Source organism: Zonotrichia albicollis, chromosome 2, assembly GCF_047830755.1.
Source record: "Zonotrichia albicollis isolate bZonAlb1 chromosome 2, bZonAlb1.hap1, whole genome shotgun sequence".
Taxonomy (NCBI): Eukaryota; Metazoa; Chordata; class Aves; order Passeriformes; family Passerellidae; genus Zonotrichia; species Zonotrichia albicollis.
In genome coordinates this window covers 60327321-60341774 of record NC_133820.1, presented here as the reverse complement: position 1 = coordinate 60341774, position 14454 = coordinate 60327321, and the positions used below count along the sequence as shown (strand labels likewise).

The 14454-nt window shown below is 36.0% G+C and overlaps 1 protein-coding gene across 7 annotated transcripts in view; it reads right to left on the bottom strand.

Moving 5' to 3' along the window:
• Positions 1-14454, bottom strand: part of PAN3 (poly(A) specific ribonuclease subunit PAN3) — a 79877-nt gene that overhangs the window by 28997 nt on the left and 36426 nt on the right. For all 7 annotated transcript variants that reach the window (XR_012579009.1, XM_074535275.1, XM_074535273.1 and 4 more), the window contains one exon: positions 6439-6589. Coding sequence is in view for 6 of the 7 variants with exons in the window: in XM_074535275.1 (XP_074391376.1) it covers positions 6439-6589 (151 nt within the window). In the remaining variant the exon portion in view is untranslated. The remainder of the gene's footprint in view (positions 1-6438; positions 6590-14454) is intronic.

Genomic DNA, 14454 nt, shown 5'->3' with positions numbered 1-14454 from the left:
CCCTACATTTCATTTTTTTCTTTTTTAAAACAAAAAACAAAAGCATGTAAACTTCAGTATTAACAAGTAATCAGTACCTTGGGAAAATTACTTTGAAGCTATATTACCCTAATGATATTAAAAGAATATTTGTAACCTTTCATTTAGCTCCTCTCATTTACTCCTCTGACATCTCAAAAGCCATGTTTATTAATTCAGCCCAATTCTCTTTTGTTCCTCAAAAATGAATAGCTCCAACAAAATGAACAAGATTTTTTAAATGTAACTAGTAAAATCATATGCCTTTCTTTTTAATTGTGTCCCTTAAGCCATTTATTCTTTTTATAAAACTGTAAGTTATAAGAATATGGAAGGATAAAGGTCTGCACTTTTGTAGGGTAGAACTTTTCTTTGTATTAATACACATACATGTGTGTACACACATGTTATAGACAAGCAGTATGTAAAATATTGCTGATCAGTGTACTAACTTAAAAAATGAACTACAATAGGCGCTGTAAATGGTAACATACACAGTCTCCTAAAAATCTGTTTAGAAATTAACTGTATGATTATAAAATACTACATATTTTGATAGTACCAATTTATACTACAAAAGAAAGTAAATTTTCATTAAGGGAAAAGTCACCTTGAGTGACTGAGTAATACTTCAATATTTCAACAGCTCTGTAAATATTGTTACATTTTTAACAAAAGAGTAAAACACAAATGCATTCTTAATCCACTGGGGAAAGATCAATTTCAAATGAAACAATGTATTAGTATTAAAAGCTGAAGGATGACTAAAGTGGCCATTAAACTGAAGCAACTCTACAGTTAATGATAACTAAGAATTGTCTTCATCTATGGAAAGTTAGTGACATGTCTTTTTCACTCTATTCCAATAAAGTGGTATTAACTGAAGTCCTCACAAGCACATCATCTGAACCCAGACAGGAATAAATGGCTTCAAGAGTAACTCAATAGAACAGCCAACTGTAGGGATCAGGAAATAAGAACTCAGCAGCCTTCATATGTATTGATGGAAAATTAACCAAAGACCTCTCTGCTTTCAAATAAACACTATAAGTACAAGACACTCAGTAATATCTTACAGAAAAGTCAAGATTGCAACTCGCTAAAATGATACTGAAACCTTCTACTACAAGTTTCCCAGAAAAAAAAAGATCTCTGGTGATTTTTAGAGATACAATTTCAAACAATTTCCACTTTAAGATTTACTTTTCAAAAAAATTTATTCCTGCCAAAGAATAGTTACACACACAAATCCTTCATGTCTTTGCACAGGTATTAATGCAAGATTGAAAGTAAAGGATCACAGCATCACACAAATCCTTTCAGATGGCCTTCCAGTCTAGTTAGGTCTCCTCTGAAAGGACATTGAGAGTTCAGTGAAAATCATCTGGCAGGCAGAACATATGGCCTCCTCATTTCAGGAGATGAAAGAAGCTTGACCAGAGTCTGGTTATATTCTACTAGAACATACTACACATGCTACAAGAATTTTGCTCCTACTGCTGTGGTTTGTATGGACAGGTTGAGACAACAAATATTGAAGGTTACAGATTCTTCTGAGAGACTTGCATTACATTCTGCACAATCTAAATAACTATTGAAAGCCTAGCATAACAAAAAAAAAAAAAAACCACAAAAAAACCCAATTAATACAGTGCAACTTTGCATATTTAAGTACTTCAGGCAACTGAAAGAGTGCACAAACTCAAGCAGATATCACCAACTTCATTAGTATTTCAGTAAATTAAAAGCATACTAATAGTAATATTTAACCATAACAAATGAAATTAGAGGAAAATAAAAGAAAATTAGTTTTTTTAACAAGTGATTATATATTTCTACTGACTAATCCTCAAGGAAAAAGATGTTACTAAACATGCAATAGTAACAACAGAACCAGACCTCACAAAATTAGGCTGGTTTTAATAGCACAGTTTATAAAAATGCCTATTCACTTAAGGGCCTAACAAAAAAATGAGCTTTTAAAAACCTAGTTATGATTTATATATATATATATACACACACACATATACACACATGTATAGATATAGATAGATAGATATATATCTCACTCCTATCAGTGATCTTGACAAATAATATTAAGCTTTCCCTATGAGAGGGTTCAAGATTCCCCTGCATCAAAATTCAAATGCCAACAGGAATACTAGACAGACATCAAAAAGCCTGTTTCTAATTGTCCCTCTCCATTCCTTGTCTTGGGGAATCTTAATACACTTCAAGAGGTCAAATACAATCTTAAAAGATGAACTGCAAGGGAAAAGGGCTTCTTTAACTTTTCTATCTAAAAAGAGGTGTTATGGTATGCAGCTGTCATGGTGCTGTCACACTAACAAAGAAATGGTTTTGGGATTTGAAGATCGTTTCCCAATATTCACAGTGAATGTGCAGGCTACCTACACACACCTGCAGTTCCTGATGCCTTCTTGTAAAGAGAGATACTTACATATCCCTCTTATTCTCATATTTTCATTTATTGCCTTGTTTTTTATTTTTGAAGTTTCATTGTGACTGAGGAAAGGGAAATGGCAGACTTTGACATGCATTTGAGACAATGCCCAAAGACATTTTATGAGATTAATGTTTCTAATAAAGCTTTGTAGCACACAATGTATTTGAATTAAAAGCTACAGTGTATTTTGAATCTAATAATTCACACAGATAATCAGGATCAAAGGGCATTAAGCATGATTTCTTCATGACTCAGCATCTACAACTTTTTGATTTAATGAGAATTCACAACTTAGTGAGGCAGGATTTCATTAAGCTCAGGTGTATGCAAATTAGCTGGCCTACAACATTCAAGGTTTTAAAAAACCTTCAAGTTTTGCCTACAAATTTACTAGTTTGCAACCATATCCCTATGTGTCTAATGCTTGTAACATATTCAGAGGCGAAAAATTAAACATTTAATATTTTATCACTTTAATGTTCTGTACTTTAGAGATACCACAGACTACCAGGTAAATTTCGAAGAATGACAAAGCAAAGTAAATTATAATATCAGATTATTTCAAGAACTGAAAGTAGCATCCCTAAATTCATTAACTATTTCTTTTTATTGTAAGCTTTCTATCAGGTCATTAGCATTGTAGCTGTGTATTTTCAAGTTAATTAAATCTGCTTCATTCCCTAAACAATTTGTACCATCAATTCTTCCTCTTCAATTTCAATGGGGAAAATAAGATAATTTTAGAGTCTCTTCGTCTTCTTCTCTTCTTACATTATTCTGGAATAGCTGCAGAACTTCCTCTGCACCACATTTGACCCAAGAGGCTGGAACAAGCTCTTGGGGCCTTCAGCCACACAAACCACCTCAGCTGAAAGTGCTCCATCTCCAGCTGGGGCTGTGGGCTCTGAGAACTACAATCCTGAAGCTCATCACAATGGAGATGTGTCAATTGGACACAAGCACAGCACCTTCACACTCCTGGCTCCTAAGCCTGCAGGTTCAGACTGGCAGCAGAAATGGCATCTCCTACATTCTGCGTAGCTCAGAATCTGACTTGGACTAAATATAAAAGCAACAGCAATTTGCTGTCACTTCCATCAGCGACAAAGGCATCATTCTTTAGGTATAACTGAGACATTTTTCACTGCTGGGGGCCATACATCTGTTCTCTCTCAAGTTAAACACAGCAATGACGTCTTATCACTTCAATGACATTCATGAATTTCTTTCACACACTGTTGCATATTTAATGGCATTAATACTCTAACACAGCTACACAGGGCTGGGTAAGGTAAACTTGTAAGCAAAAGTGCTATTTGAAGATCATCAACTTCTTACTAGATTTCCCACAGAAATGACCAACAGGGTGTGTTTGCTAGCAAGGAAAGGGAGGAGCAATAAGGTAGTATTCAGGTGAGTTTACAGAAAAAGAGTTTGGAAATGGTAAATGAGATCTGTTTATATCTATTCAGTGAAACAATTTTCTCCCACCACTTGTGTAAGTTGCACTTCATATCACTCTGTTTCCATACTCTATTAAAGGTCACCAAGATGAACATGATTCATGTTGAGATAACCCTAGAAAGCACTTACATAAATAAACATGTGAATGTGGGAGTAACCTTCTTCCATGCTACATTCTAATCAATATGTCAGGCATGGATCCAACAAGTTACCCACTAAAGTATTTTACATTTCCCCTGTCATATTTTTCAGTATTTCTGCAGTACTGTTGACAAGACAGGCAGAACAAATTATTTCCGAAGGACAAGAAATACTAGATGTCAAAAGTGGTTTTGATTTTAATCTCAGAAATTAGATATGTGAAAGAACTTACATTTTTTCATCATCAGGAAGGAAATCAAAGGATTGTTTTCATTATTTACCTACTTTGTTATGGGTGAATAAAACTAGCAGTCTTAAATACTCCTACTACATTTCCTTATTTCTCATGAAATTTTGACTTCCTCCAGTATCCTGTAAATTACAATAAGCAATCTTAATCTCACATAAATACTTAAATCCACAGAGTTATTCTACTGGAGAGTATTCACCCTTTAAGTAGAAGGAGAGTCATCTTTATTCAAAGGAAAATTCTTATGAACTCTTTACATGGCTTTTATTTGAATTTGTTTTCACTTATTGAAAACTAACATATCTCAACCATTTTTTCATGACAACTTCAGAAAGTATTTCAGTATTTTTTCATTCTGTTACCCAGTATGATCTAAGTGGTGAAGTTTCCCCACACAAAGATACTGCTTTCTTATTTAGGAGCCTAATTTTTTAGAAAGAGCACCTCCTAGCTGACCTTGAGGTAACAGGAATTTTTGTGCATGGATCCTGTTGACAGCTTTAATGTTGACATTTAAATAAAAATAAAAGTCTGTGAGCAGTATTTACATAGGACACTTAGGTTCAGAGAATTCTGCACTTAGTGAAAGAAGAAACGCTTCTAGAAAAATTCAGAGAATCCAACCAAGGTCCTTACTTTTAACTATATTTTCATTTTATTTATGCAGGAAGAGCAGGGAAACAAGCCAACTCTGCCTGAAGTTCTTTCTTATGAACACTCCCCCATCCCTCTTGTCCACAAACAAACAATAGTATTTGAGGCTAGAAAGTATGCAGCATTGGTATCTGTATTTATTTCTAGGACCTGAAATTGTTGTGTGAACTTCTTTCATCAGTGTTACTTATCCTTTCAAGTATTACTTACAGATAGTAAAGAAATTGGACTGTGAAGGATCCCTCTGAGACCCCACTGGACACTTTCCAAAAGTAGATCATTTTACTGTATTCTATTTAATCCTTTATACACTTTTCAATCCAGGTGACAAGGCTGAGAGGCATATAAACACAACAGTTTTCCAATAAGACGGTACAGCACAATATAGGATCAAGCAGACACAGTACCACAATATGTTCATTTGGTCAGCAGAAGTATCAATCTGTCCTAGCCTGCTCTATGTTTTCACATGCAAGCTTAATGCTGGCTTCTTTCACATTGACACTAGCATCAAGAAAGACTGAAGTTCATTTTAATAAATGGTAATTGCCAATACATGTTTAAAAAAATCATTTATAGCATTTGTCCATCCGCCTTTTGGCAATTACCTAATGGCTCTCGGTAGCCACAAGGGACTTCTGGAGGTTTAAGTACATACAGAAACTCATTAAACAATCTGCAGTGAGAATATCCAGATTTGCTGATAGCTATATACTAAAAATATTTTAATTTTAATGCTATTAATTTTGTTTAAATAAGTTAACACCTTAAGATCAGAAGACTAAAAGATGCATGAAGGGCTTGAAATTTTCAAATGTGTAAAAAATAAAAAATCTGTCACTCAATTACATAACTGCATGGGACACATTTCAGTAAGAGTTTTAAACATGGGAAATAACTATAAATTAGAGGTCTTAAAAGTGAGATTACATGTGACAGATACAATAAAAATTAACACTATTTTGCAAGGCACAGTATTATAGAATTAGCTTGTCTTCTACTTTGTGTTTTTAATCCAGATTTTTAAATCCTCATATGTACTCATTAATAACAAAAAAACACTTCTACATCACACCGTCTAGAAACATATAAAAAGAGCACATTGGTGTGCAGTAAACCAAGACCATATGCATTGTAGACTATAATGCATTTCTAGACTATGGATAGTATAAATCCTCTCCGGGTACTGCTCTGGCAAGAACCACTCAGGACACAGTATGTGATAACTCAGCAACCCTTCTCCCCAAAAAGAGCAGCGTAAGTTGTTAATTTCAAAGCTGCTGTGGCTGAGCAGATTTCACAGCCTGCAGTGTGATTTCCATACTACTGGAATATAAATCCAAAGTTCCTCTGCTTTTTAATGATTGCCTTACAATTAAGAGCTGAAGTAGGAGGTAGCTACACCTATAGCACACTGTACTAGAAATCATTACTCTCAACTTACCTGGTGCTAACCCAGCATTAGCAGGACTTCCCATGGAGGGGTGAGAGAACAAGGCTTGAGAGAAGGCAGACATACTTGACTGGGATACATTACTCAGCCTGGAGGTTGATCCTCCTTTAGGAATAAACTCACTTGCAGAAGGATTTGGTGTCTGTTTAAAAAAAAATAATAAATTCAATGTTTATTTCAAATGAGAAGGCATTTATTTGGTAGAAAATACTTTCTAGACAGGCCTACTAGTACAAAGGGTATTTTTACACTACATACAGCTTACTGAAGAGATCAAAGAATACTGGAAGCTGGTCTGCATGAACAAATTTAGACATGTTTTAAGCTTATGTCTGAAGTGTTAGAAGCAAACTTTCCATATGAGCAGCTGGTCTACAAATTCATACAACATTTTGCAAAAGGCTTTCCATAAGCATTACATTACAAGTAGGAGAACAGACTTGACACTGAGAAAGCTTTGCCACAGCTGCACAGACTGTTCTCCCACAACTTCAGCAATTTTGTCTCAAACTAACTAGCAATTTCCAATTAAAGGAGTAAAAATGATTCCTAGTAGAAAAGTCACCCCTGCCTCTATTTCATATAGATCTGTATGTTTAGCTTTTTTGTGAAGGTAATTTCTGCTTTAATTACCTGTTTTATTTATCTGGCACCCTTAATAATAAAGGCTTATTTGGTGCCATGGAAAAAAACAGAAGAAGAATGATGGCCAAACATCATCAATTTGTTAGTACATAAAACAAATACAAGAGCAATTTTTAATTTCTATTAAAATCAGTAACAGACAGTTTTGTAGTTTGGAATCATGGTGTTTGTTTTGAGGTGAGGTTTTTGTTTGATTTGGAGCATAGAGGGTTAGAAAAAGAAAATTCCAGTTAGAGCTCTGAAGGCAAAACACTTATCATTGGACAGACAATTAAAAATGACAGGAGTGGAACAAAAACTACATTAAGCCAAGAAATAAAATCAATTATTACATTAACACACTGAAAATCTTGAAGATTATTGAATTAAAGGATTTAGTTTATTAAGTAATCTGCACAGTACCTCCCAAAAGTGTCTAAACAAGTTAAGTAAAATAAGAAGACAGCAACAGTTCCCAATAGACAAGGAGGACTGTTAAGATAATCCATAATGGTTTTTACAGAAAACTACATTGGACTACTTTGGTTTCAGGCAATTTTAAAATAACCAAATACATCAACTGTTAGTTCAATTACTAATATTGATTTTACCAATATAAAGCGGCAACAGAGTAATAAGTTAGTGCCAAATTAGAAGTGAAGTGTGAACATCAGTGAAGAAAGCATTTGAGAACAGTTTCCGTTAACTGGGTTTTAATATCTTTATTCGATTATTTCTGCCAAATATCATAGTATTAATGTATTTCTACGCAGTGAAAAAGAAGGTTCTCAAAGTTGTAAAATTAAAGAAGATGCCCAGGTTTAAAAGCAAATAGCAAAAATATTCTACCTTTAATCACACAGTAAATTTTAACCATGACGCACTTTATGATACCAACTACCACCTTATTTGTCACCTTATGTGTGCATGTTTCTGAATACTGAAGGAACAGCTACAAGTAAATATGCTGACTGTGAAGTAAAACATTTAAATGGGTAAGCGTTCCATGAATTTTAAAACTCTTTAATTACACTTCAGGAAAACATGTTAAGATATACACTAATACAGCAAAACAAATTGTAAGTTGAATTATACAGACTGAAAACACGTAACTGACTCATTTATACTCAAAAGGTAATATTCTGGACTTATCTGAATTTAGGTACAGGAATATGTAAGAATAGTGCTCCTCTAGATAAAAACTGGCATGCAACCATTCAGTGAAATCTGCACTGAAACTGAAGAAAATTACAAAGGTGGTGAAGTACAACTTTTCCAAACAGTGATAGACCTAAATAGCCATCAAACAAAACAACTGGGAGAGCAAGGGACAGAATTTACATCATCTTGCTAAAAGAACACAATTCCAAGGAACTACACGATCTACATTTTTCCACTGCTAAAAGTAGCAATGACACATCCACAGCTTTATCACATCTAAATACTGTGTCAAAGTGACAAGGGTGGGACATGCCATTAGAAGCATGCAAGCAGAGAAAAAGACACCTTCTGGAAGGTAACTCAGACTTTCCTAGAGCAACTGAGAGATTTCCCAAAATCCCATCTTATAATTTTCACCTACTGATTCAAACTCCTACAGCACAGAGATGCTTCTTGTTTCTAATCGCATTCTGCAATTTTCATAGACCAGTTTTCCTGTCTAAAAGTCACTTACTTACTAGCAAAAAGGTACTCACCTAGTAAAAGTTACCTATAACCATCAAAAATTTTAAATGCAGCTTCACTTTAAGAAAGAGCTCCACTTCAACTGGGAGGTGTTTTAATTTATCCAAGTGAAAGAGTCAAACCCAGAAATCTGCTAGGGCTGATCTAGTTTATGCTGTAGAATTACAAACTACAATGGGTCAAGTCTGATGGAAATTCAGTTTCATTCCATTATTTGATATCACAATTCAGGATGAGCATCAAAGCCGAGTAAGATGAAGTTGTTTTAACATAACTTTGATGAAAATGTTGTGTATGAGTAAACAGCTCTGATTCATGAAGACAGACTCTATACTATGAAAGCCTGTTTTACTTCTCTGTGATGCTGAGATGCAACATGAAGCTGCAATTCAAGACTTTTCCCACTGGTAAAAAAAGTGATTTAACTTTTGGTTACAATTTTAAGACCCATCTTCAAATTGTTTTCTAAATACAGAAAAATACTCAAGTTCCACAGTCAGTAACCACAACAAACAAATCAAAGTAATACAGCAAATTCTAGTGATTAGTGGTCAAACCCAGCAAATACTGTCAGACAATTTGAAGCTTAAGCCCCACTCCACATTTAAATGCATTACATCTATGTGACGCTGCAGTTCTTAAAGAAGTTCTTCTGTGCTTTGGAAAACATTTTATCTGAAGTAAAATATTACTTTTTCTGAAAACAGTTTTCTTGCATGAAAATAATTAAGATAATGAGGCCAGATCAAGTGACCAAACTAAGTGAGGGAATGTAATATTACTATTAGCTTTTTAATATTTAATATCTTAATTAGTTTTGAATCTTTGTAGATAACCATTTTACAGCAATGACCATGCAAATATGCCAAAATTAGAAAGCCACATTCTTAGTGGCCAATGATTCAAAGTATTATATTCTTGGCCTTCAAAACATCCTACTTTCATTCTGTCAACTCAAAATACAAAGTATAATTTCCAGTTTTAGCTTTACATTTGGATCAATGGTAAGCATGAAAATTTGTTTAAATGGTAACTATCCTTCAGAATCCAACTGAGTATTCTTACAGTTTTTCCATTAAAGTTCTACCAGACTCTAATGGAAAAACTGTAAGATGACAGTATGAAAGACTTCCCAAGATGACAAAAAATTTAAATTTTTATAAGATAATAATAATAATATCTTATATAATATATAAATAATCTAGAGATTTTCTTAGAGAAAACATTTTCTTCATTCAGTATTATGTTTAAATTTTGTATACAGCTTCTAAACAAATGTCATTTAATTATTATTTCATTATTCATTTCAGAATAAAGTAACTTATTCATGCTAAACGAGGCTTAAAATTTTTTAAGTCAGAATAAATCAGGATTGGTAAAATACATAGAGAAAATAGGTATTGAAAACTGTTATTGATTTTCAAGAGTAACCAGAAGAATGGACATGCAAGAATCATGTAATGATTATGCAATACTGTGATGTTAAAAAGTAGCAAATGTACTTCTAAACCCAAAACAATAAAAAAAGCCTTCTAGCACTGTCCGCACTGTGTTAAATAAGTCTAATTTCAGTTTCAAATGCACATGCCCCATAAAAAGGCACACACAAAATTTCAAAATGCTAATCAACATGTCTTCAGTTAACAGCATAAAAGAGAAGGAAGTACAGCTGTGTCAGCAACATTATGTATTTCTAGCAAACCACCTAAGGTGACTTCTGATACCTTTGCTAAAATTGCCATCATTACCTTTTCCTCTCAACCTTGCCAACTGAAATGTCAGCCACCTTCTTCCAATATATTAGTAAGGATGCCACAAACTAAAGCAGTAAAGCAACTTCCCTAATTACTACCTGAATGCAGTTATGCATTCTCAGAATGATTCCATGAAGAAACTTCATCTAAATACCCCCCTCTGAGATTCTTTATGTCCATGCCTCTTTTCAGTCAGCTTTGCAAAGAAGCTTCCAAAGACAGACCAAAAAATACTGAGTCCACCCAGCTCCACTTACAAAAACAATTCCTACACTTCTGTACATCACAATGAAAAAACTTTATAAAATACAGTCCAAATAAAGGCTGGTTTTAGCCACAATACAATTATTAAGGATGGGACCAAAAAGTACAAAAGGAGGCCAGGACTATTAAACTACTCATTTGTGTCACCAGTCAGCTCAGAATTTGTCTGGTGACTTTTATACTTTTACAGGTATTAAAAGGAAATAAAATTAAAATGTAGCATGGAGGGGAGGAAAAAAATATTCTATGAGTATCACAAAAAAAAAACCCCGCTCCAGAACAATTAAAGGGCCCTTAAAAGAATGTACAGATGAAAGCAAAGAGCAAGCCAAGGATCTAAGCTGAAGACCACCACAGGAAGTACAACACAGCAGCATGTGGCTGTCATGGTTTGAGCCTGGCACAGAGCCAGTGCCCCCCATGAAAATTCCTCACCCTGGTGTCTGCTGTGAGATGTGACCAGGAATAAGCAAAACAGGCTCTAACTTAAACATAAAGAACACTTTATTACTTAAACTACAGGAAAAGAAAAAAAGAAATTGAAAACCTTACAAAAAAAACTTTCCTCCTCCCCACTCCCTGACTTTCCCAATCCGATACATTCTCCCAAAACACCAACTGCCCAGCCCGGCACGACACTTTAGTATACTCAAACTGCAGTTCATGAAGAGGAAAGGAGTCCTTCTTGTTCCATAGGCTTCTCCTGGAAACACACTGAAACCTCGTGTGCTTCCTTGTCACTTCGGCACCGCCCGGAAAAAAAGTCCTTTTGCCGCTTGTGACATCTTCCTTCCATGCCCAGTGCTCTCACCACTGAGACATGGCCAGAGCTGCTTTTAGGGTTGTCTTTCAAGGATGCCTTGTCTCACTCCAAAAAAGGCACAGTCTCTGCTTTGGGACATCTGTCCCCCCCATATTTTTCCAACCCCCTGGGGCCGGGGGGTCCTCACGAATGAACCCTCCTGGTTTTGAGGCACTGCCTCCCCCTAAATGCAGTCTGTGTCACAGGAACAACTGAGTCCATGGCCACAAGAAAAGTCCAGCCAAAAAGCCACTCCAAATCATCTCTCCCCATCCAAATCATCTCCACGTTCTTCGGGCCAGGTCCTTGTCTCATCTCATCTCTTATCTCCCTTCTTATTCAGCTTCGAGGAGGATTAGCATTTTTGCAAGGCCCCAATCATGAAAGAAAGGGTTAAAAGTTTTCAGTCTTTGTCTGTCCTGGGACGAGATGATACTCCCACACGTGCTGCTGCTGCGGCCGGCCGGGCTGCACCCTTTTCCCCCCCCCCCTTTCTCTTCCTGGGCCGGCTGCTATCACCGCCGACTCTCCCTCTCTCTCCTTCCTGGGGGGGGGGGGGGGGGGCTGGCTGCCCGATGTCTCGATGTCTCTTGGGGCTCCTCCACCCTTCCATCCTTGAAGGCCCCTCACCTCCCATCTCTGTCCAGGCCCCGGGCCTACCGCATGGCTGGCCCTCCCCCGCCCAGCAGCAAGGCTGGACGGGGGAGAGATCTGACCTCTTCACAGCGACGTCCCAAGAGAGAGCGTGCCAAGGGCAGTGCCCTGCTTTTAACCCCTGTGTATTCTCGGAGGTGTGTCCAAACCCCACTGGCTACACCGGGTGCCAGTCTCAAACCCAAAACCTTCATTGGTTTGACCACAGCTTCCCAGAATTCCCACTCCTTCCTGGTCAAACCACCACAGTGGCATTACTGTATGTTAAGGAGCTGCACACAACAGATTTCTGTAATCCAGAAATAAAATCAAAATTACTGTTTCATTAACTATAAACTTTGATACACGTGATTTGTCTTTACGGTCCTCAGTGATAAACTTGTAAGGCCCCACTGCTGTACTAATTAATAAATGAATCCTCAAAGTGCCTTTAAGTACAGAAGTGAGCTGAATACAGGGATGTACAAGTTATGAAGCCTTTGGAAAGTCATGCAGGAATCCCACAGGAATACTGGAAACCACTCTTCTATCTCTCTCTCATTTCTCATTCAGCATCTCTCAACACAGCTGTACAGCAGCAGCAGAGATAGCATATCAGCTTCAGAGGCTGCAATAGCACTTCATTAGCTTGGTTCTGGTTCCTCATTCAACCAAAGTCCAAAGCCAGCTATCTGACTCAAAAAGTAGGCCAATCTCATTTGATTTCAGAAGGATGTGCTAATGTACTTACCATGCTAGAAACTGCATACAAGCTTCTTTGTTCTCTTTTTATGTTCTTCTTCACTTCCAAATTTATGCTGATCTGTTCTGACATCCCAAATTACATAATCATGTAATGGTTACAGAAAACTACCACTAACCCACAACCATGCTATACAGAAGGGCACTCCTTTACCAGTCTATTTTTGGCACAGTTTTCATAGTATCTCTTAGGAATACAGAAACATGCAGAAGTCTTTCTTGAGTTTAACATGTTATTTTGTTGCTGTTGTTTGGTTTATGGGTTTCTTTGTTGTTTTTTTAATGGACAGAGGCTCTATATAAGGAGATTCACTTTACAGAGCATTGTTGCAATTCCTCCAAATATTCCTTGTGAGCCATGACTTCAGAAAAATACGCATTTTGTGATGTCAGAGCAACCCAGAAGACATGGGAGGTTGCCAAGGACTTCAAAGCAAATCTTGCTATCCCACCATTGAATTTGTGTAACATGCTACATTATTATAATTACTGTGACAAGTCATCACATCACTCCAACAATAGGCTCTAATAAATTTCAATTTGCCAACATCATTATTTATGTTACTCTACTGCTCTCACAGAAGAATTAAAAGTCAATTTAATTAAAACTGGGTAAAATTACTTGGCTAAAGATTTATTGGTTTATAAACCAGCCCACAGGCTCAGACAAAGCTATTAGCAAAGTCTTGTTACAACTGGCAAGTAGATCTCACTAAAAAGTAAAGTTTAAAATTAGATTTGGAATATTTTCATGTTTCTTTAACAAAAATCCTTTGAAGTACTGTAAAAACATCTAAAATTTTAGAGGTCTCTGCTCCTAATGCAACATGCTTGAAAAACTTAATTTCTATTATTAATTTTTGCTCAAGAAACAAAAAATTATGTTTTGATGGTGAATAAGAACTAATCTGCATAGCTAAAATATATCAATTCCTACTGTTCTAAGGAGGATTACATTTGCTATTATAATATATATCATGCGGTAGTATAGTAGCTCAGGACATTTCCTAATAAAAGGTAGGATACATCACTATAAAGCAAACTTTGATTTGGGTTTTTTCTTCTTCTTTTAATGCAGAGTACAATTCACTCTGTAGACTTCACTTTCAATCATTTAAGTGTAATACCATATTTAAACAAAACAGATTGGGATTATAAATTCATAGCCATGCAGAAGTAACAGTTTAATTATTTTACAATGCAAGTTTTAACACCTTTCCTTCTTCAGTCTTGCCGGACTTCACAGTTGCTCTTCAATCCCTCCTGTTTCTCCTCCAATTCTATTTATTATGGCTGGCACATCCTTCTGTTCATATTTCCACCACATGTGCTTATACATGCTTTGTTAAAGCCCACATCTCCATGGTAAGCAACACAAGTGTATAATGTAATACAAAATCTAAATCTTCAGCCACACATACTTTGAATCAATTATGTAGCCAGGATTTTGGTGCAACAAAGGAGCCTGGAACTGTACCGTTC